The 23,858-nt window shown below is 42.4% G+C and overlaps 1 protein-coding gene across 2 annotated transcripts in view; it reads left to right on the top strand.

The window, feature by feature from the left end:
- The window catches only part of LOC143274763 (adhesion G-protein coupled receptor G6-like), a 77,177-nt gene that overhangs the window by 24,059 nt on the left and 29,260 nt on the right, over positions 1 to 23,858 (top strand). For both annotated transcript variants that reach the window (XM_076578686.1, XM_076578685.1), the window contains exons 4-13: positions 1,752 to 1,897; positions 2,996 to 3,200; positions 3,539 to 3,696; positions 6,119 to 6,272; positions 8,061 to 8,125; positions 9,197 to 9,328; positions 13,897 to 13,991; positions 14,627 to 14,865; positions 15,501 to 15,623; positions 17,851 to 17,978. In XM_076578686.1, coding sequence (XP_076434801.1) covers positions 1,752 to 1,897; positions 2,996 to 3,200; positions 3,539 to 3,696; positions 6,119 to 6,272; positions 8,061 to 8,125; positions 9,197 to 9,328; positions 13,897 to 13,991; positions 14,627 to 14,865; positions 15,501 to 15,623; positions 17,851 to 17,978 — 1,445 coding nt within the window. The remainder of the gene's footprint in view (positions 1 to 1,751; positions 1,898 to 2,995; positions 3,201 to 3,538; positions 3,697 to 6,118; positions 6,273 to 8,060; positions 8,126 to 9,196; positions 9,329 to 13,896; positions 13,992 to 14,626; positions 14,866 to 15,500; positions 15,624 to 17,850; positions 17,979 to 23,858) is intronic.

Genomic DNA, 23,858 nt, shown 5'->3' with positions numbered 1-23,858 from the left:
GGCTTGTGTCATGGTGCGTGGCTTGTCTTGTGTCATGGTGCGTGGCTTGTCTTGTGTCATGGTGCGTGGCTTGTGTCATGGTGCGTGGCTTGTCTTGTGTCATGGTGCGTGGCTTGTCTTGTGTCATGGTGCGTGGCTTGTCTCAAGTTGCATGGCTTGTGTCACGTTGCGTGGCTTGTTGTCATGCTGCGAGATTTAAAAGACGCAAGGGAATCAGAATGATGGAGGTTATCATTAGCTTGTTCCACGTCTTTGGCGATTGAAAACAAAACGTCTGTATTCATAGGCCTTACTTCTGACGTGAAGCATCCTGAGAAGTCGAGTATCGGAGGAAGAACGGAGCTGGCGAGACGGAGTATAGATATGGAGGAGTTCAGAGAACTCTAGGCCAGTTCCGTTGACTGCAGAATAGGTCAGAGTGGATATCCTATATTATAGTCTATTCGATCAGAAACAGGCAACCAGTGGAAAGACAGAAGGAGAGGAGAAACCTGGTCAAATTTAAAAGCTCTGCAAATGAGTCTGGTAGCGTTAATCTGAATTCGTTGGAGTCTGTCTAAAGGTCCGTTTATACAGAGCGCGAACGCGAACGCGTCCAACGCGAACACGAACGCGAACGCGACTTTTGAGCAGTTTTGCCATTCAAATAGAGCACGAACCCGAACGCGGAAAACCGTCGACGGCTTTCGAGGCGGCTCGTCTTTTTCTTGCTGTGAGAGATAAAATTTGGTCATTTGGAATCATGGCGCAGGTAGAGTCAGACACGGAGGAGATCATAGTACTGTATTTGTACGCAAAACAACGGAGGAAGAGAAAGAGGCGTGGGTCAGTGCACGAAATTTTACAGAGAAGAAGTGAATTTGGAGAGTACCACCACCTCGTACAAGAACTACATTTTCATCCTGCAAAATTCCAGCAATACTTTCGAATGACTGAGGAGCAATTTGACTACATTTTGCAATTAATTGGAGACGACATTTGTCTTGTCCATTCTTCTCCTAACTTCACAAGCAAAGTAGACTGACGCTAGTGCCTAGCTTTTTCTTGGAACGGTCAGGCGTACAAGTTTCTATTTGTGGAAATGATGCAAGGGAAGTACCTGCTGATTGGTTGATAGCAAAAAAGCCGCGCGACCTTCTGAGAAAATTCGCTCTGGGGGCAATCAAGGCTTTCGTTCGCGCGAACAAAAATTTGTTCGCGTTCGCACTCTATTTGAACGGTTCCTCTACAAATGACTAAAATATTCCAGGACGAAAAACCGCGTTCGCTTTCGCGTTCACGTTCGCGCTCTGTATAAACGGACCTTTACAGATATTTGGGAAGGCCAGCCAAAAGAGAATTACAGCAATCCAATCTTGAGAGAACCAGAGCGCATGCAAGTGTCCTAATTGCATCGGCTGAGAGATAGTGGCGGATAGAACTGATTCTACGTAGTTCCAAATAGGCAACTTTACAGATATTCGAAATGTACTGTTGTGCTATTTTTATATAATATTTCATTACGCGGTCGTGTTTTTTTCTTCCGCTGTTTGTTTTTGTCCTGATGATGTTCTAGCTGGCCTCTTTTCCTTGCAGTGTGTGTGTGACGGTTGTGTGCATCCAGCATATGTCTTCACCCACACCCGAGGACCCACTCCAGTAAAAGACGAAGCCCGTTCTGTTAACCGATACGTAATTATCATTGACCCTGTTGTTGCAAATACAGAGCCACAATTCAGCACACTGACACGGCCTTGACCCTGTTGTTGCAGAGGTGAGACTGGCGGGAGGCGGGAACGAAGGCCGGGTGGAGGTGCGACGAGGGAACGGGACATGGGGCGGCCTGTGTTACGGCATACACTGGGACAGTCGGGTTTTGCAAGTTGTATGTCGGCACCTCAACCTGGGATTCGGCAGGGTATGCTGAAGGAGATGTTAATGGTGACAGGTAGTGCGTGCGCGCACGTACGCACACACACACACACACACACACACACACACACACATTTACTCACGTTTACTCATTTATTGGTATGCGTGTGCTCAGTATGATTTGAAACCTGAAGGTTTCATAGCAAATACAATCTGTTCTGTTCGATTGTAGTTCTGTTCACACCCACGCGTTCTCAAATCCTTCTTTTAATCAAGCGTTGCAGATTGTTCTGTAAAACATGAACTTGGTGTTAGATTTTTTTCAGTTGCCTTCAGAATGGTATGTTGTTTGTGTGTTGGGATGTGGTGTGTTTTGTTTGTTTGTTTGTTCTTTTTCCAAAATTGGCTATACATCGAGACCTGACTTGTGTTTCAATTTGTAAATATAACAGGGATTGTATTTGTCTTTCTTCAAACCACACTCTACCCCATGCCCATATATATATATATATATATATATATAGAGAGAGAGAGAGAGAGAGAGAGGGAGAGAGAGAACAAACGAATAGCGAAACAAACAAACTGAAAAAAGGGGGTGGGGAAGAAAATGAAGCAGAAGAAGAAGAAGAATGATGATGATGATGGAGAAGGATGAAGCCCCTTTTTCAATCCATCGACATATAGCATGGATGGGCATGGTAACTAATACGCTAAAACCAACCAAAACAAGAAAAAAGTGACTGTATTCACTTCGTCGAAAGAAAAACACAATCATACGTACGCAGCTGAAAACAGCAACACAAATGAAGTGGTAATCACGGGAGGTAAGTGCAGTGCTTCACTCTCTCCTGATGTGTTCGTCCCAGTCCTGTGTCATGCTTCAGCTGTGGCTGTTCTGACCCAAATACGAAGCGATAGTTTTATATGTTTTGTTGTTGTTCTTTTTCGGGGGTGGTTGGGTGAGGGAACAATTCTTTAACCCCTCACACAGTCAGTGTTTTCCATGGACCTTGACCTTGTGCTCACCGGCAATACGCCCAAATACGAAGCGATAGTTTTATGTGTTGTTGTTGTTTCTGCGGTGGGGGGGGAACAATTCTTTCACCCCTCACACAGTCAGCGTTTTCCTTGACCCTATACACAGGTCATAGATCACCAGAGTCAAAACCTCCCCGTGTACATGGAAGGCCTGACGTGCAATGGGACAGAATCGCGACTGGACAACTGTAACAACACAGACTGGGAGACCGAATGCAAGGAGGAGAAAGTGGCTGCCCTACACTGCCAGCCTCTCAACTGTTCAGGGGCGGACGACCCCCGCGACTTCTGCCTTCCTTCACAGAGTACAGGTGATGCTGATTGTTTACAGTGTGCATGTAGCGTTTACTACACAGTGCAGGTGATGCCCCTGACAGTACAGGTGATGCTGCTTTTTTTTTTTTTTTTTTGCTTTTTTTTCCAGTGTGCAGATAGCGTCTTCTACACTGTGCAGGTGATGCCCCAGACAGAGTACAGGTAATGTTTCTTATAGTGTGCACGTGGCGCTTCTTTCAATGTGCAGTTATTGTCCCTAACAATACATGCGTACCGGTCAGCGTGTTTCTTCATGTATGCGTAGTTATGCGCTTCGCATCGCCAGCGCAGTCCTCCATGTATGGTTTGTTGTTTTTTTTCTGTGTCCGTGCAGAACTGGAGGCACGGGTGGCGGGCGGACCCAGCGACACGGAGGGTCGGCTGGAAATCCGACAGCGAGACGGTCCCTGGACCGTGGTGTGTGAGGATGGCTTTGACTCCAAAGCCGCCGCCGTCGTGTGTCGGGAGCTTAACCTGGGCATCAAAGGAAAGGTCAGGACGCTGTTCCGATGAGTGAGATGGAACTGATGGTGAAGACAGCATGACCACAGTGACTGTGGAGGCGTGCTGTTGCTGAGGGCGACAAGACAATACAAGATGATACTAGTCAAGACAAGAAAAGACAAGACAATACAAGACTATACTAGACAAGACAAGACAAGAAAAGACAAGACAATACAAGACTATACTAGACAAGACAAGACACAACACTATACTAGTCAGACAATACACAAGACTACACTAAGACAAGACTACACTAGGACAAGACAAATACTAGTCAAGACAATACTATACTCAGACAAGACAAGACTACACGTCAAGACACCATGCTATACTAGTCGAGACAAGACAAGACAAGACTATACTAGTCAAGACAAGACAAGGCTATACAAGTCAAGACAAGACAAGACACAAGACTATACTAGTCAAGACAAGACACAAGACTATACTAAGACAATATTACACTAGTCAAGACATGACACAAGACTATACTAAGACAATACTATACTAGTCAAGACAAGACACAAGACTATATTAGTCAAGACAAGACAAATACTTTCTTAACAATGGTAACAGATAAGCCCGGAACATGTTTCACGCCCAGCCCTTGTCATGCAGAGGGACTAAATCAAAAGAAGCAGCAAAACAAAAGGAAAAATAAAAAATAAAAACAAAATGAAAATAATTACATATGCTTATGAAGATGAAACTGGTGACGACGACCATGATGTTAAAGGTGATAGTATTGATGAGAACGATGACTGCTGTGATAACTATCATGATAACGATAGTGTCGATGATGATGGGAACGACGATCAAACTGACTGTGTGCAGCCAGGATCCTTGCCCTGGATATGTGGCACCACACAAATCTCTTCCCACTTTCTGATTCAGTGATTGTTGTTGCCTTACCGATACGTCTTTGGTTTCTGAAGTTGATTTCATTCTGCAGTCATTAAAATATTTTGAGGAAAGAAGGCTTCATGCCATAGTATTCTTGAAGTGTTTTTATTTATTCATGATTTAAAAACAGCAACAACAAAAGTTAGTTTACAGAAGTGGAATCTTAAAGATGATAACAGCGTTAAGTAGTGTACAGTATGTTAACTAACACAAGTTTTGTTGCCAACATCCATGCTTTGATTAATTCATATTTCGCTTGGGGAGGGGCGCGGCGGGAGGGGGGTCTGAATGTGTGATGGACAAGCAATCTTTGATGTAAATCCGTTAAAGATCTAACCTGTCGTCATTTCTGTGCCTGGGTTTATGGCTTAAAAAAGAGGTGGGTTTGTTGTTGTTGTTGTTGTTGTTTTTCCCCACAGTTGCATGCAAGTCCACAGAGCACATCGTTATTTTTTTCCCTTTTTTTTCTTTCATTTTTTTAAGAATTCGTTTTCTTAGTGTTCTGCACTTGGTTTTCTTCATTCACAAAAAAAAAAAAACTACTTAAGGAAGAAGACCACGTTCATTCATCTTTTTATCTGTGTGCTTTTCTAGTGATGGACAATCCCCGTGAACTTTAATGTTGGACACATGCTTACACTTGTCTAGGTTTTTATTTGCACTTCAACGAAAATTTGCCTGATCCTGGCTGGCTGCGTTTATTTCTCCTAACGTATGACACGGGAGACAACTCCCTGTTTTCATGAGCAGCTCAACTTCTCGCTTGCATCCCCCCCCCCTTCCCCCGCAACCTCCCCCCCCCCCCCCCCCCCCCCCCCCCCCCCCCCCCAACTCCGTCTGAAGCAAATGCGTTGCGATTCTGATTACAAATGCTTATCCGGACGTTTCAGGTGAAAACTCACACGGCAGATCTATTTTTGAATGTCGAAACATTCAAGAAAAATGTTTTAAAGTCTTCAGTTAGTTCTATATATGGTACAAGCTGCATGGAACACACAGACAAGATTATCATTTAAAAAAAAATTCTTTCGCTGCTGTGTGTATTGACTTTACAGGAAATAGAGTGCAGGGGAGTGGCAGTGTGAAAGCCTCAAAATGACCCCCTGCTGGATTTTTACCCCGGGGTCATTATGCGCTGGTCTCGAATGACCCCGGAAGTCATTAATTGTAGCTAGTTAAAATCGACACCACCACCACCCCTCCCTGAGTTCTGACTAGTGACACACCGCGGGGTTAATCTGGACTAGACAGAGTAAAAGCAAAAACAACAAAAACAACAGGGGGTACGCACAGGATGCTACACCGGGGCTGTGGCTCCTTCAGATAAGAGAACGCTACAAGAGAGAAACAGTTCAGTACATTTTTCTCATTCTGAGCATTCCCATCTTCATCCATTGTCCCGAAATTATCGATGTTTATTGCATGCGCGCGCATTTGTGTGTGTGCGTGTGTGTGTGTGTGTGTGTGTGTGTGTGTGTGTGTGTGTATTTCAATCCCTCCTCGCAAACAGCCCAAGAAAACGTCCTACTCACAGAACGATCTGGGGATGTCCCCCAAAGGTTTTTACTGTGACGGGAGGGAGCGGAACCTGGGACACTGCGGGCAGGCCAGACTTGATTCTTTGCATAGGATCAAGACTGTTGGTATCCGATGTTACGGAGGAGGTAACACCCCTCCCCCGCCCTCCTTCCCCCTTCCCCTTCCCCTCTGCCCCACCTTGTCTTGCAGGGCTCTCTCAATGACAAACTGTTTCTCCACGTGGAACGTCTGGTGAGGGAGACTTTCTCTTTTCAGATGTTTCCATGTTCTCTCTGTGTCTTCCTGTCTCTCTGTCTGTCTCTTTGTCTGTCTTTCTTTTTCTATGTGTCTCTGCATTTCTCTGTTATCTGTCTCTCCGTGTGTGTGTGTGTGTGTGTGTGTGTGTGTGTGTGTGTGTGTGTGTGTGTGTGTGTGTGTGTCTGACTCTTTGCCCGTCTCTCCGAGTATGTATTTGTGTGTATGTGTGTTTGTGTGTGTGTGTGTGTGTGTGTCTGTGTCTGTGTCTGTGTTTTTGCCTGTCTCTCCGAGTGCGCGAGTGCGCGCGCGCGCGCGCGCGCGTGTGTGTCTATGTGTGTGTGTGTGTGTCTGTGTGTGTGTGTCTGTCTGTCTGTCTGTCTCTCTCCATGTCTGTTGTCTCTTCCTTTCACGCCCCTTTCTTTTGTCTGATTGATGTTGTTGTTATAAATCTTTTTTTTTTCTTCCCTTCTTCCGAACTTGATAACTGGGCAGTTCCATCATGTTGTATCTTTCGCATCCAGGTCATGTGAGTTGTCTTTTGTTTTGTTGTTTGTTTGTATCTTGATTTGTTTCCTTATCTTTAACCAACTCATATAATCATCATTGTACTAGGGTTATGTTTGTTATTTCTCTGGTCAGACGAAGCGTAGAGGTACGACCACTGTGCAGCAAAGCCAAATACATTGTATTGTATTGTATTGTATAACTCTTTTTGTCACAATAGATTTTTCTGTGTGAAATTCGGGCTGCTCTCCCCAGGGAGAGCGCGTCGCTATATTGACAGCGCCACCCAGTAAAAAACAAAATCTGCCAACCCTTTTGTCGCCGTGGGTTCTTTTACGTGCGCTAAATGCATGCTGCACATTGGACCTTGGTTTATCATCTCATCCGAATGACTAGCGTCCAGACCACCATTCAAAGTCTAGTGGAGGGGGAGAAAATACTGGCAACTGTGCCGGGATTCGAACCAGTGTGCTCAGATTCTTTCGTTTCCTAAGCGGACGTGTTACCTCCAGGCCATCATTCCACATACAAAGCCACACTCCACGTGTTTGATCCCCTCTTAATCGTTTAGCCACACAGGGCCAATATGAACTTGTTAGTAAGGGGAACCAGCTTTGAAAATTCTTCCAACGATAAATGTCAGACAGAAAGATTTATGTTGAAAGATGGATGAACAGATAAATACACATTTAGTCTGGATGGATGGATAGACAGACAGATAATGTCAACTGAAGTTAGACATTGGTAGATAGATAGGAGGAATTTTGTTTAATGTCCCGTCACACATATCGGTGATTGAAGAGTAGATAGATAGATAGATAGATAGATAGATAGATAGATAGATAGATAGATAGAAAGTAGCACGAAATATAAAGATATCAAACGGACTTTTTCTTCCTTTTTTTCCTTTCACTCTTTCTCTCTTTTCTTCTCTCTTCTTTTCTTCATCGCAGTTCCTGAGAAACACCTTGGGACCCAACCGTTACTGTCTGCTGATCATTGTCATAGTTCTGTGATGCCCCTCGTCACGGTACAGGAGCGACAGACAAACGCACACGGAAACAAAGACAACAGACAGACAGACAGACAGACCGTTGAATGTAGTGTGTAACATTTGAGGAAACGTATGTGTATGAAACAGGAAGTATCATGTGATGGTATTGTTTTCCCAGCTCCTGACCCGAGTCTTCTCCTGCCGCAATCCAGCATCACTGGCGTGTTGAGGAATCTGACAAAGGTAACAAATTCCACTTCGTTTGTTTGTTGCTACTGCTCCTGCTGCTCTTCTTGTTACTCCCCATTCTTGTTGTTCTGTTTATTGTCCTCTTCTTCATTATTTTCTATTATTACTATCATTACTGTTACCACAGTTGCCGTCACCTTGAAATACCACAATAACCATCGTCACCATCATCAACACTACTACAACCAGTATTGATGGTAACAGCAAAGACGGAATTTTATAACACCAATACCAATGAGCAAGGAAGACTTCAACGTATGTATACTGGGACTTCGGACCACACAAGCATTGCACCACTTCAGCATGAGCACAAACACCGACGCTACAACATAAACTAGAATGAGAGAAACACGATGTGCATTGATGAAAACGTGTGGTTTCAAAGTTAAAATTTCGTTGTCTTCCTGTATTTAAAAAAAGGATGAACAAGTAATGAAAACAATAATGAATTGATAAATTGTTAAATCAACAGGCTGGGAGGGCTTAACTCCTTGACCACTATTCACTCGTTTGTTGGTCAGTGAAAGGCCGTTACCTCACTGATATAAGACAGACCTTACATGTCAGGATGTCAGTGAAAGGCCGTTACCTCACTGATATAAGACAGACCTTACATGTCAGGATGTCAGTGAAAGGCCGTTACCTCACTGATATAAGACAGAGCTTACATGGAAGGATGTCAGTGAAGGGCTGTTGCCTCACTGATATAAGACAGCGCTTACATGTCAGGATGTCAGTGGAGGGCTGTCACCTCACTGAGACAGGACAGAGCTTACAGGTCAGGAATGGGTATCTGACTTCAATCGGGTAAGGTTAAAACAGCGGAGGGAGAGGATTGGGCCTTCCTTTGCCGAGCCCTAGACACGGTGAATATGAATTCACTGCCCCGGTGACCGTGAAAAAGCTATGGGACCTTTAACCCAACCATTATTTACTGGTCTGTGAGTTTGGTTGCTTATGTCCATGCTTTTTACACCCACCCCGGGCATCGTTTTTTTTGTTTTTTTTTGGGGGGGGGTGGGGTGGGGGGTGGGGGGTTCATGTAAGGGTTGATTCTGTCCACAGACTGTGACAGCCGAGACAGTGGAGCAGACCCGGGACCAGCTGGACCAGGAGGGAAACAAGACGGCAGCCGACGTGGTGCTGGTGGCGGACTTCCTTCACCGTGCCTCTCAGCTCCACAACGTCTCTACCCAGGTCCATCCCCTCTCCCTCACTCCTCCCCTCCCCACCCCCAGCTGGCAGTGAACCACCATCACTGCTGCTGTTCCTCTATGAGGGCGTGGGTCATAACAACCGGTGTAGCATCCTGTTCTTCAACCGCCGTTGGTGTTTACCCTAGGGGGCAAATCTGGCTATCCAGATGGACCCAGGTGGTCTGTGTTAGACTAGCCTGGAATCACCTCCCTAGGGTTCACTTAAAGTAGTCAGAACAGACACCTGTAGTCTGATTTTACTTCATCGTAATCTTCCTCTTCTTCTTCGTTCGTGGGCTGCAACTCCCACGTTCACTCGCATGTACACGGGTGGACTTTTACAAGTGTATGGCCGTTTTTTACCCCGCCATATAGGCAGCCATACTCCGTTTTCGGGGGTACTCCATCGTAATGAACATAGGAGTCATTCTAGGCTCCTTGAAATGACCCCTGGAGGTGAAATAAAATCAACACAATTCTAATCAGTAACAGGTTCATGCTTAGATCTTATACTTACTCAAAGCCCCAGTATGATCAAATCAACGGATGTCATGCCTGCTAGCTATCTGCATTGAAAATAGTGTTCCTTATGTGGTTGTCAGGAATACAGTAGTCAGAGAACAGTCATTTAAAAGAACAATTTTTAATTGCAATAAGTTAGATAGATATAAATTTTGCAATCTCCTACACCAGGTTAACTGGGATGAAGTGACCAATAATAAAACAATTGACAAAAGTGTGGAAACGTTTTCAAATATTATAATGGATAAAGCAAAGCAATGTATGCCAACGAAGACTATCACTGTTCGTCCAAATGATGTCCCTTGGATGACAGATGAAATTAGGCTGCTAATAGAGGAACGTAAAATAATTCATAAATGAGCTAAACAAACTAACAAACCAGAAGACTGGCAACAATTTCGGCGATTTAGAAACTATGTAACATATAGAGAAAAACAAAGACAGCTTGAGTATATCACCAGTTTAGAAAATAAGATAACAACTTCATCCACTTTTGGAACAAAAGAATGGTGGAAACTTGTCACGTCATTTTTGAGAAAGAAAGGTGTTGGGTCAGATGAAATTCCCCCTATTATATCTAATGGTATTGTCTATTATAAAAACAAAGATAAAGAAAGCTGATGTTTTTAACAACTTTTTCATTTCACAATCCACTCTTGAAGACAGTGAAAAAGATTTACCTGACATTCCATTCCTCGACTTAGAACTTACAGACATAGCGCTTACTACTTCTGATGTTGAAGGTGTTATTCTAAATCTAAATAAAAAATAAAGCAGTAGGGCCAGATCTTGTCCATAATAGATTGTTAATTGCCTCATTGCCAGCCATTCTAGACCCACTAACTAGGATTTTCAACAAAAGCCTCCTTGAATCAAAATTTCCTCTGATATGGAAAACATCACATGTAAATCTTCTGCATAAAAACGTTTCGAAGGAACTTTGTAGTAATTACCGTCCAATCTCTTTACTTAGCTGTGTTGGTAAAGTCCTTGAGAGATGCATCCATAAGCAAGTTTACAAGTTTTTTTTCATCAAATCATATTTTGTCTCCTTCCCAGTCAGGTTTTATTCCTGGTGATTCGACAGTAAATCAGTTGCTCTGTATTTATAATAACTTATGCTCATCTTTTGATAATGGAGTCACAACCCAGGCTGTGTACTTTGATGTATCTAAAGCTTTTGATCGAGTTTGGCATAAGGGACTTCTTCTGAAGTTAAGAGCGAATGGCATACGAGGCAAATTACTTGACTGGTTTTCCGATTAACTCTATAACTGTATCCAAGCAGTTGTTATAAAGAGTGATAAGTCCGATTACAAAGGAATACCTGCAGGTGTTCCTCAAGGCTCTGTACTTGGTCCACTATTATTCCTTATCTATATCAATGATATTGTATACGACATCCATTCAAACATTAAGCTATTTGCAGATGATACAAGTATGTCCTTAGCAATAAACAACCCAAATATCCGTGCACAAACACTCAATTCTGAATTAGAAAAGATAGATTCTTGGACTAAGCGATGGAAAGTCAAATTTAATGAGGGGAAAACAGAGTTATTAAATTTTTCTCGAAACACTGACACAATTTTACCTCTTACTTTTGGCATCACATCATTACAAAGTACAGACACACATAAACATCTAGGCGTCATACTCCAAAACAACTGTAAATGGGAGGAACATATTAAAAGTGTAATCAATGCTGTAACTATGTTGGTTTCTTGTCTTAAGACGTATAAGTACAAGTTAAATAGGAGAGCATTAGAAATCATGTACAAATCATTCATATTACCACATTTTGACTATCCTGATATTGTTTGGGATAATGGCATAGATGCACAATCAGATTCTCTGGAAAATTTACAGCTTGAAGCATTAAGAACCATAACTGGAGCTGTTCGTGGGACAAGTCACCAAAAAATATACCAAGAATCAGGGTCCTGTACACTTAAGGAAAGAAGGAAAAGACACAAACTTGTGCATTATTTCAAGATGGTTAACGGTCTATGCCCTAACTACCTAAATGATCTTGTTCCTGGTCTTGTTTCAGACAATAACCCTTACCATAGACGCAGGTCATTGGAACGCACCGTACCAAGATTTCACACCGAACTCTATCGGAAAGCATTCATACCATCTACTACATATCTCTGGAATTCTCTACCTGATTATGTTAAAACCAGCAATTCCTTAAGCCAGCTTAAACATTACCTGTGTGTTAACGATGCTGTAGTGCCTAGCTATTATTACTTTGGTAAACGGAAGGAACAAATCATTCACTGTCGACTTCGTCTAGGGATTAGTGACTTAAGAGAAGATATGTTCAACAGACATTTAATAAACGACCCACTTTGTGCTTGTGGCACTGCAAGCGAAACTGCTGAACATTATTTATTATTTTGTCAAGACTTTCATATGGCTTGGGAAAACAATCTTAAATTTATCTCCAAACTACATTTACGTTAAAACTCTGTTGCATGGAGATCCTGTTCTCCAAAATCATACAAATATATTCATATTTCAAACTGTTCACCAGTTTATCTCCAATTCAAATAGATTTTAGCTTAGAAAGTATTGTAAAGAAAGGGTATAACATGATTCTATTCGTAAAATATATATTGGATTTATTTGACTGACCAAATATTCAAAGTATCTGTTCCCCCTCCCCCACCACCTTACCCACCATTCTTCTAAATTTTCTTCTTCTTCTTCTTCTTGTTTTTCTTCTATTAGGCCAATTACTCTGGTGATAATAAATTTAATCTCATGTCAATATTGATATTAGCATTATTTTACTATATTATGTATTGTTTGTTTATTTGTTTTATTTCATTATTTCATTACTTACTGTTTATGAATGTTATTTGATACAAGTCATAATATGGTTCATCAGCCGTCATGATAAAATTGAAGTGCAACGCTGTGAGCACAGTATAAGCTTAAAGCTTGTTGATGCTCTTTTGTCATTCATTGCATTGTAATCATGTGTATTGTTGAACAATTAAAGATTATTTAAACCAATCAGTACAGGCTATTGGAGTAGATCTCACCTTTGTCTGCTTCAGTTGACTTGCAGTGTAATGAAAGGGTGGGAGGGCCTGTAAAGAACATCCCAGAACGATCATATCCAGTTCAATAACGTGATTAAACCACTGCATTGAAAATAGATGGACAGCTCATTGTCCAGAAAAGTTGAAGCCACCTGGACGCCATATTGTTACTCGTATCCGGCCGTCAGTCCATTGAGAAGTCGTCTACTAACTGGTGGTAGTTTCTGAACTGTAACCGTGTATCTTCAATGAAATTGTGTTATGCTTGCCACCACAACATGCCAAATGTGTCTTGATTGATATCTACCAGTGGTTTATTTACCAAATTTATTACGGGAAAACTGCAGTGACACATAGCGCAAACTTGCTGTGAAGGCACACACAGGAATGTCAGCTTAACTAACGCCGCGAGCAAGTGAAAGCTTGCAGCGAAGCCAGCTGAGCGCTCGGCTACATATGAGGTTACCGCTTCGCGCTATACTGACAAGAGTAGCAAAATGGCTGATTGAACACTGGTTTCAGTTAGCAAAGGGGCTCAAAGAAGGCGTTGAGCTATCCACCTAATTCGTAGGAAGAGTACCATTTCCAACTGGGTGGTGGATGGAACGGCAGATCTTGACTAGCCACAAATGACTTCTGGCGTCATCCGAGGCATTCTACATACCATAACCGCATATGGCCTCGGCAATCTCCATACCGTAACTGAATATGACCTCGGCAATCTCCATACCATAACTGCATATGACCTCGGCAATCTCCATACCATAACTGCATGTGACCTTGGCAATCTCCATACTATAACTGCATGTGACCTCTGGAATCCCGATACTTTCTACCGTGTAGAAAACAGTTCTTTGGGATGGTTTCTTTTTGTTATTTTGAAGAACCCATTTTCTGTCATCATCATCATCATCGTCGTCGTCGTCGTCGTCCTCGTTGTCATCGTCGTCGATGTTTGCATGTTGACAAGGTGTGGTTGTGTGACTGCCTGCAGATGGCCACAGACCTTCTAACCATCGTGGACTCAGTGTCGGAGATGAACCAGTCCGTGTTGCAACACTCCAACACTGTCGGCAGCACCACTAACAAGCAAGTCATTCCGTGTGTGTGTGTGTGTGTGTGTGTGTGTGTGTGTGTGCGTGCATGTGTGTCAATGTGAACGTGCGCATCACATGTATTTATATGCATATATAACTAAATTCCTTCAGTATTTGTGTTTGCATAAGATTTTTAATTCATAATTGTGCTTTTCATGTACTGGCCCAACCCTCCACCCTCGACCCCCAATGTTCATTGCGACCCCGGTGTATTCAGTAATAAAGACATTCTGTTCCATTCTGTTCTGTTCCATTCTATTTTATTCCATTCCCTTCTAATCAGGTCTATTCCGTTCTATTCCATTTAATTCCATTTTCTTTTATTCTATTCCATTCAGTTTTATTCCATTCCAAGCTCTTCACTTTAATTCCATTTCAATGCATTCAATTTATTCCATTCTAAGCCCTTCACTTGCATTCCATTTCAGTCTGTTGAATGTATTCCATTCCAAACCCTTCACTTTTATTCCATTCCAATGTATTCAATTTATTCCATTCCAAGCTCTTCACTTTCATTCCATTCCGATGTATTCAATTTATTCCATTCCAAACCCTTTACTTTCATTCCATTCCAATGTATTGACTGTATTCCATTCCATTTCGTTCTGTTCTGCTCAACGTGGACAGGCTGATCGGGTCGGTGGAGCAGCTGGCAGACGGAATCAGTCTGGGGGAGGGGGGATCAGCTCGTCTGCAGACCAACAGCACCGTGCTGCAAGTCTGGGACCTGGCCTCCACTGTCTCCCGCCAGCCCCCCATCGGCATTCAGATGACCTCGGATGGGCAAACCCAGGACGTGACCTCAGATTCTGACAAATTTGACAGCGTGGACTCCGCCATTTTTCTGCCAGCGAAGGTTGTGCAAGGTACGTTTTGTTGATATGATGTACTGCGCTGAAGAATTTAAAGGTCATGTTAAGGTCATTTTGATATACACACAAACGCAAACAAGTACCCCCTATATCCACCCCTAAGTATAAATATAAGGTAACTGCATTTAAATGTAATTCATTTCTGGGTCGATTTAAGTGTTGTGTTTGTAAAATGTTCGTTTTAACACACACACACACACACACACACACACACACACACACACATACAGATTTGAGCGTGTAAATGGGTATAAGTATTTAGGGACAGTTAAACCCTACTGCTAATACCCATCTTATTCATAAATAATGTCAGTCCAGAATTTGTTTACAAAAGCTGAGTGACAGTGATAAAGTAGGCCTACTACATTTTTTTTACAGATGTTTATTGAATCAGTGTTAATGTTCTTTTTTTTTATATGCTGGTATTGAAGGCTTTAGTGGGATATATAAGAATGTATTGAACAGGATAGAGAATATTTGCAATAAGATCACGGGAGTGAGACAAAATATATCACACACACACATATATATATATATACATGTGTGTGTGTGTGTGTGTGTGTGTGTGTGTGTGTGTGTGTGTACAGATGGATGTTTTCCCTTTCTATGAAACTTTTTGCTTCGAACAGCCCGCTCCGAAAGTGACGTCAGACTGTCCGCCTGCGTGATCCAACGGACCAGTTTGTTCCAAGCGAGTCAGCCAACAGACACAGCCACTCCCACAGACCGGGCTCCAGAACAAGGCACAGACGGTAACCACACCTTGAGTGGAGTGATGGCCTAGAGGTAACGCGTCCGCTTAGGAAACGAGAGAATCTGGGCGCACTGGTTCGAATCACGGCTCAGTCACCAATATTTTCTCCCCCCCCCCACCCCCCCCGCCCCTCCCTCTACTAGACCTTGAGTGGTGGTCTGGATGCTAGTCATTCGGATGAGACGATAAACAAGGTCCCGTGTGCAGCGTGCACTTAGCGCACGTAAAAGAACCCACGGCAACACAAGGGTTGTCCCTGGCTAAATTGCGTAGGAAAATCCACTTCGATAGGAAAAACAAATAAAGCTGCATGCAGGAAAGAAATACAAAAAGGGTGGCGCTCTCAGTGTAGCGACGCGCTCTCCTTGGGGAGAGCAGCCCGAATTTCACACAGAGAAATCTGATGTGACAAAAAAGAGAAATGCAAATACAATTACAAATGTACACTGATCGAAGCGCACAGCTTAAACGTTCCACTGCCTTTCACGGCTATCGGGGTCAGTGAATCCATTCCCACTGTGTCTAGGCCTCTGCACAGGAAGGCGGGGCCCCAGGTCCCTCCTCCCCCTTTTTAACACCGGAAGTCAGATATCCGTTCACACCTAGGTGGTGTGAGGAGAACCGGAGTCAAGCGCCGCCTTTTCCAATGACATAACGCTTTTCCGTCGCGGGACAACGATCTGTGGTCTCTGGTGAACACGGGACCAGGAGCCAGTTGCACTGCTCGGACGGAAGAGCCTAGTATGGTCGTAACCCGCAACTAACTGTGTGTAGTATGAAACTGACCAATGGCGTAGTTGGGTCAACGTAGGCATTTAGTCACGTGTCACTGTCAAAAAGTTAGAACCAAGCAATGCAACTAGCTCCAGAAATCCAACGCCGATATCGTATATTTTATGTATAGTAGATACAAAATGTTTAACCCACATTTTTGTGAAGATGTTTACATTAGTGTGTTACTGAATAATTGTATTAAAAAAACCTTCAGTGCCATGGGGGAAAACAGTAGAAAGTGGTGATTCAAGTCGTAAAACAATATCCAAAACAACAGACCTAAAACCAAGAAAACGATCTGGAGATATACCACTCTGGATAAAACTGTGCTGTGTGAATTTACAGCCTTCCTGAGTTATTTCCCTTTTTCTGATGAAGTCATCAGTGACGTCGCTATGTACGTTTGTGATACATTCTGTGGCACCCAAGGGGATTTATATCAGTTTAAAACAACCAATGATGCACTGCCTGTAATCAGTGTACCAACAATTTACCCAGAAATAAAAGAATCTGTGATAAGTGTTCCACAAACGACATTGCTGATGAGTTTCACTGTTGTTTTGTGCTCCCAGTGTGTGACAGCATCAGACAAAAAAAAAGTTTACCTAGATACAATAGAGTCCGCACAAACACCATTAAAATCCGTTAACTATGTTTGTGAAGGAAAAAAACAATTAACGAACATTGTCAGAACTGAGATCCCTTGTCTCTTCCCACACGTTTATCTTTTCCATGAACTGTGTCCACTGATAGGGAAATAGTTCTTTGTATTGACACGAAAAATGACTTGCAGATGTGTGCACATTTGCTTGTTTATTCTAGTGGGCTTTTTGACATCACTCTTTTTGTTCGTGTGGTGTATGTAAAAATGCATGTGTGTAATGTTTCAATGTCCCCATTAGATAAACGCACAGACATGGGAACAATCATCTCTCTCTCTGCCTCTATCTATCTATCTATCTGTCTATCTATCTATATGGCTGTCTATCTGTCTATCTGTCTGTCCGTCTGTCTGTCTGTCTGTCTGTCTGTCTATCTATCTATCTATCTGACTATCTATCTATCTATTTATCTGTCTGTCAGTCTGTCTGTCTATATATATCTATCTGTCTGTCTATCTGTCTGTCTGTCTATCTATCTGTCTGTCTGTCTGTCTGTCTGTCTCTCTGTCTATCTGTCTGTATATCTGTCTGTCTGTCTGTCTATCTATCTGTCTCTCTGTCTATCTATCATCTCTTTCCTTTCTTTTCTGTCTGTCGTCTTTTGATATATCTTTTATCTGAAAAATCTCCTGTTTGTTCACTTCTCTTTTTCCTTCTGTTTTCTTCTTCTTGTTCTTTGTTTTTACAATATGTTTTCAAGGGATGGATGGAGAAAAAAACACAAGTATCTTTAATCTGTTATCCCCAGGAACATATTCATTCATTGGACATCTTGCCTTGTTTTTGCAGAGACAACATCCGGGTTCCGCCTCAACAGCCAAGTGGTGTCTCTGAGGTTCACAGTTGACGGTCAACCGGTGACTAACCTGTCCGCGTTTGACCTGGGTACAGTCACCACTGTCTTCAAACCGCGAGAGGTAGTAGTAGTAGTAGTAGCAGTGGTAATATTGCATTCAAATAAGCTTTGTGGCAGAACAGAATCTTCTTTGCTTCCTTCTATCTATCCATTTTCATTACTGCCCAGTGTCTTTTAAGATTTTTTCTGCTAAAAAATTGTTAACCTTAGGAAAGAACTGGATTCACAGTCAGTTGTGTCACATCCCTTGGGGAAATAATTTCAAGGTGTTCCTTTTGTTGCTTTCACACATGTTTCAGAGACAGATGTACTGAGTGTGTTGAAAAAGTCTGCTCCAAAAACATGTGACCTGGACCCCCTTCCCACACCACTACTGTATGAGTGTTTGGATGTTGTTTTGCCTGCACTTACAAAAATCATACATGATTCTTTAATTTCTGGTGTCTTCCCAGATGTATACAAAACTGCACTTGTTAAGCCCCTGCTAAAGAAAGCCTCTCTGGATCACAATGACCTACAGACTGGAGTATTTTTAAAGACTCTGCAGGGAACTTAGGTGAATATACCGACACAGTGTGCGATTACATTTCTTTCTGTGAAAGTGTGTGCATTCCAACAAAAAATATCAAAATATTTTCAAACGACAAAATTTGGTGTAATGGGGCTGTTAGGTAAAAACTAAAGGAAGAAGAGAGAGCGTTTCGTGAACTGATGATAGAATAGTTCACAATAAGGCAAAAAGAAATGTTGAAAAATGCATTAAGAAGGCAACGTTTTTATATGGGAGACATTTAGAAGAACATTTGTCCGCAAACAACTCTAGGAATGTGTGAACCGGACTGCAGAACATCACTGATTACAAAATGACGCAGCAGACAGTCGACATCACTGACAGAACTCTTCCAGACAAACCGAACACATTCTACTAAAGGTTTGACAAACCATTGTCTACTTCCGACGTGGTTGCACTCAAAATCACCCCCACTCCCCCTTTCATAGTCCAAGAGAATGAAGTCAGACGCCACTTCAGTCGTCTGAAAGCCGCTGGCCCAGACAACATCTCACCGGGCCTTTTGAGGAAGTGTGCAGTCCAACTATCTTGTGTTTTCACTGACATATTTAACATGTCCCTTCAGTCATGTGTGGTACCACACTGCTTTAAGAAATCTACAAAGAAAGCACAGCCTAGTTGTCTTAATGATTATCGTCCCGTAGCCTTAACATCAGTCGTCATGAAAACATTTGAACGCTTGATTCTGCAATTCCTAAAAACTTGCATTCCTCCATCTTTTGATCCCTTTCAGTTTGCCTACAGAGCCAACAGATCAGTTGAAGATGCCATTAGCATAGGTCTCTACCACATTCTCAGACATCTCGAAGATCCTAACAGTTATGCTAGGATCCTTTTCATTGACTACAGCTCCGCGTGCAACACAATAGTGCCATCAAAACTATATTTTAAACTGAAAGACCTCTCGCTGCCTGAATCAATTTGTGAATGGATCCTAGATTTTCTAAGATGCAGACCGCAAATTGTTAAAGTTGGTGACCTCACCTCCTCCACATGTATTCTCATCACAGGCGCCCCACAGGGATGTGTTCTATCCCCACTGTTGTACTCACTATTCACACATGACTGTGCAACTCGTAATGAATGTAACACCATGGTCAAGTTTGCCGACGATACTACTCTAGAAGGGCTGATTACGAACAGTGATGAGTCAAAATATAGGGGAAAAAGTACTAGAACTTGTCAGCTGGTGTGATCAAAACAACTTAGAACTCAACGTATCAAAAACAAAAGAATTAATTTTAGATTTCAGGAAGACCAGATCTGACCCCTCACTACTTGTATTAAAGACATTAAGACAAGCAAGCAGAGATCATCAGCGAATTTAAATTTCTCGGACTGATCATTTCCAACGATTTGAAAAGGGAGAAAAATACGGAAAAAAATGTAAAGAAAGCACAACAGCGCCTGTACTTTCTTCGGCGCCTCAAAAAGTTCGGAATTAGAAAAAAAATCATGGTTGATTTCTACCGAACAGTCATTGAAAGCGTGTTAACCTTCGCTATTACTGTTTGGTACGGAAACATTTCCAAGGCAGAAGTCGCAGTCCTGAACAGAATCGTAAAAACTGCCACCAAGATCACCGGGGCTGATCTACCTTCTCTAGAAGACATTTATTATAAGCGGCTACTTAAAAAAGCAAAATCAATCAGCCAGGATGAATCACATCCAGCTTTTGGGATTTCCGATCTGCTCCCCTCTGGTCGACGGTACAGAAGTATTAGGACGAAAACCAATCGCTTCGCCAATAGCTTTTTCCCGAAAGTAGTCAATGCCCTGTCTCTCGAACAAATCCAGTCTGATAACTAGAATTGTGCAATCAACAAACATCTACTTGAAGATCTAGTCATCAGTCCCATCCACATGTAATATGCGGCTTCTGTTCAAACGTGTGTGTGTGTGTGTGTGTGTGTGTGTGTGTGTGTGCAGTGCGTGCATGTATGAGTATGCACAAGTGTTTATATTGATATGCACTTGTATGTATCCTAATTTCTGTATCTGTGTTTGTGTATGATTTTCGATTTGTGTTTGTACATTGTTATGTGCTATCCCCACCCCCACCCCTCCACCCCTCAATATTCCTTGTGACCCCGGTACACTTGGTAATAAAGACATATTCTGTTCTATTCTATTCAAAGTTTTCGCCCTGTATCCATCCAACCTTGCTTTTGTGTCCAAAATTATTGAAAAAATTGTTCTCTCCCAACTTTCAGACCATTTAGCATGGAAAAACCTGTTCTCTTCTTTTCAGTCAGCATATAGATCTGATCATAGCACTGAAACTGCTTTGTCAAAAGTAATAATAATAATAATAATAATAATGGATACTTATATAGCACACTATCCAGAAATCTGCTCTAGGTGCTTTACAAAAACGCTCTTGTTAACATAAAACATTATATCTATGTTACATACACACACCAAAATGTGACCACACACACACAGACACACACACACACACACACACACACACACACACACACACACGCACGCACGCACGCACGCACGCACGCACGCACACACACTGCATACGTACATTTTAACATACATGTGTATCTAACAGCTACTCTAACACATACGCACACATAGGCAGGCACAAACTTACATAAACACACGCAAACACAATACGCATTCACATACATGCATGTAGTTATGTACACATACATATGTATACACACATAGTCAAGCACACCTAACGAAAAGGAAGTGGACCTGCCACAATTGAACTTATTGCTGAGGGAAAAGGTGAGTTTTGAGACGAGATTTAAAAGATGCGAGGGAATCAGAATGACGGAGGTTATCAGGGAGCTTGTTCCACGTCTTTGGCGATTGAAAAGAAAACGATCTGTGTCCATAGGTCTTACTTCTGACGTGAGGTATCCTGAGAAGTCGAGTATCAGAGGAAGAACGGAGCTGGCGAGACGGGGTATAGATATGGATGAGTTCAGAAAGATACTTGGGGCCAGATCCGTTGACTGCAGAAAAGGTCAGAGTGGATAGCGTATAGTCTATTCGATCAGAAACAGGCAACCAGTGGAGAGACTGAAGGAGAGGAGAAACATGGTCAAATTTAGAAGCTCTGCAAATGAGTCTGGCAGCGTTATTCTGAATTCGTTGGAGTCTGTCTAACAAATATTTGGGAAGGCCGGCCAAAAGAGAGTTGCAGTAATCCAATCTTGAGAGAACCAGAGAGCATACAAGTGTCTTGGTTGCATCGGTTGAGAGATAGTGGCGGATAGAGCTGATTCTACGCAGTTCCAAATAGGCAACTTTACAGATATTCGAAATGTGCTGTTGGAAGGAAAGAGACTGGTCCAGGATTACACCAAGACTGCGAACAGAGGGAGAAAGTGTGCTATTGATCAGAACAGAGTCAGGGAAGGAAGGATGTTGACGAAACTTCTTTGGACAGGTTATCATAAATTCAGTCTTATCATCATTTAATTGCAGCTTGTTGAGAGTCATCCAGTCCTTTAGGCCAGCAATGCACTCCTGTGTTTGAGTCACCATGCATCAAATTCAGCTATGGAAGCCGACTGATAAAGTTGTGTGTCATCAGCAAAGCTCTCATGCGACATCGCATGATGACTGATGACATACGACACAGGAGCCGCATACAGCACGAAAAGAACAGGACCTAGGACGGACCCTTGTGGGACACCATATTTCAAGGCAGATACTCAAGAGTATCTACCATTTACACACACTTTCTGTGTACGATCTGATAGGTAAGACGTGATCCATGCTAGTGCAGTGTCACGAATACCAAAAGAAGTTTTAAGTCTGTTCAAGAGGATAGAGTGGTCGATAGTGTCAAAAGCTGCTGACAAATCTAAGAGAGCGAGAACAGATATCTTATCCTCATCAAATCCCGAAAGCAAATCATTCACTATTCTAAGAAGGGCTGTTTCGCAACTATGACCACGTCTATAAGCTGACTGGTGGGAATTAAGTAAACCATTTTGTTCCAGATGAGCTAAGAGCTGAGACAATATGATCTTTTCTAGCAGTTTTGATAAAAATGACAGATTAGAGACAGGTCGATAATTTTTCAAACAATTATGATCCAAAGATGGTTTCTTGATGAGTGGACGTACAACAGCAGATTTGAAGCTTTCAGGGAAACAACCAGACAGTAAGGAAGAATTGATGACATGAGTAATATGTGGCAGTAGAACATCAGTACATTCAACCAACAAAGAAGACGGCACAGGGTCAAGCTCACAGGATTTCGGACACAGTTAACGACCTGTTACTGTCTGTTGATGAAGGTAAATTATCTGTGTTAACTTTGCTAGATCTGTCGGCTGCGTTTGACACAACAGACTACAGCATACTCCTTTCCAGACTTGAACATGTTTTGGGGATTCCCTCTACAGTTCTGAGTTGGTTTTCTTCATACCTATCCAACCACTTCCAGATTGTCTCTGTTAGTAACTTTAAGTCTGATCCAGCCCTGATCTCCTATGGTGTGCCACAAGGCTCTGTCCTGGGCCCCGTTCTGTTCGTTCTGTACACTGCTCCTCTTTCTGATGTCATTTCTGGCCATTCTGTTATCCACCACTCTTTTGCTAATGATGCTCAGCTACAAAAGTCTGCAGAACAAAATCAAGTACATAGTCTGATTCTGTCAATGCAGGATTGTATTCTCGATGTTAAATCCTGGATGACATTCAACAAACTAAAGTTGAATGATGACAAAACTGAAGCTATGCTTATTTCCTCTACAAGAATGTCTACATCTACTTCTTTTCCTGCCTCTATTGTGGTTGGTGATGCCACAATTCAGTTTTCTAAATCAGCAAGGAACCTTGGAGTCATTCTTGACTGAAACCTCAGCATGCATGCTCAGGTAGTAAATCTGATACCCATAGTCAATTGTGAACTTCGTCGCATCAAATCTATCCGTCAGTACCTTTCTGTTGAAACTTCTAAAACTCTTATTTCTGCTTTTGTGCTGTGACGAATTGACTACTGTAATTCTCTTCTCATAGGCTGTCCACAAAATATTCTTCAGCGAATTCAAAAACTTCAAAACAATGCTGCCCGTCTGACTCTCAGAGTCCCACGTACTGATCACATTTCTCCTCACCTCCGCACTCTACATTGGCTCCCCACTGAAGCCAGAATTAAATACAAAGTCGCTATTCTGCTTTCCACTCAGCAGGACCTACTTATCTTTCTGACCTTATCAGCGTTTACACTCCCACATGAAATCTCCGCTCTTCCTCTGACGGTTACCTTTTGAAACTCCCTCGCGTCAATACAAGAACCTATGGTGAACGTTCTTTCTTCTTTGCTGCTCCTCACATCTGGAACAACCTTCCTTCCTTATCATATTCGTGCATCTGATTCTATTTCTGCTTTTCG

The sequence above is a fragment of the Babylonia areolata genome, chromosome 29 (assembly GCF_041734735.1).
Source record: "Babylonia areolata isolate BAREFJ2019XMU chromosome 29, ASM4173473v1, whole genome shotgun sequence".
Lineage (NCBI taxonomy): Eukaryota > Metazoa > Mollusca > Gastropoda > Neogastropoda > Buccinidae > Babylonia > Babylonia areolata.
Note: the sequence above shows the minus strand (reverse complement) of the source record. Positions and strands in the feature narration are given on the sequence as shown.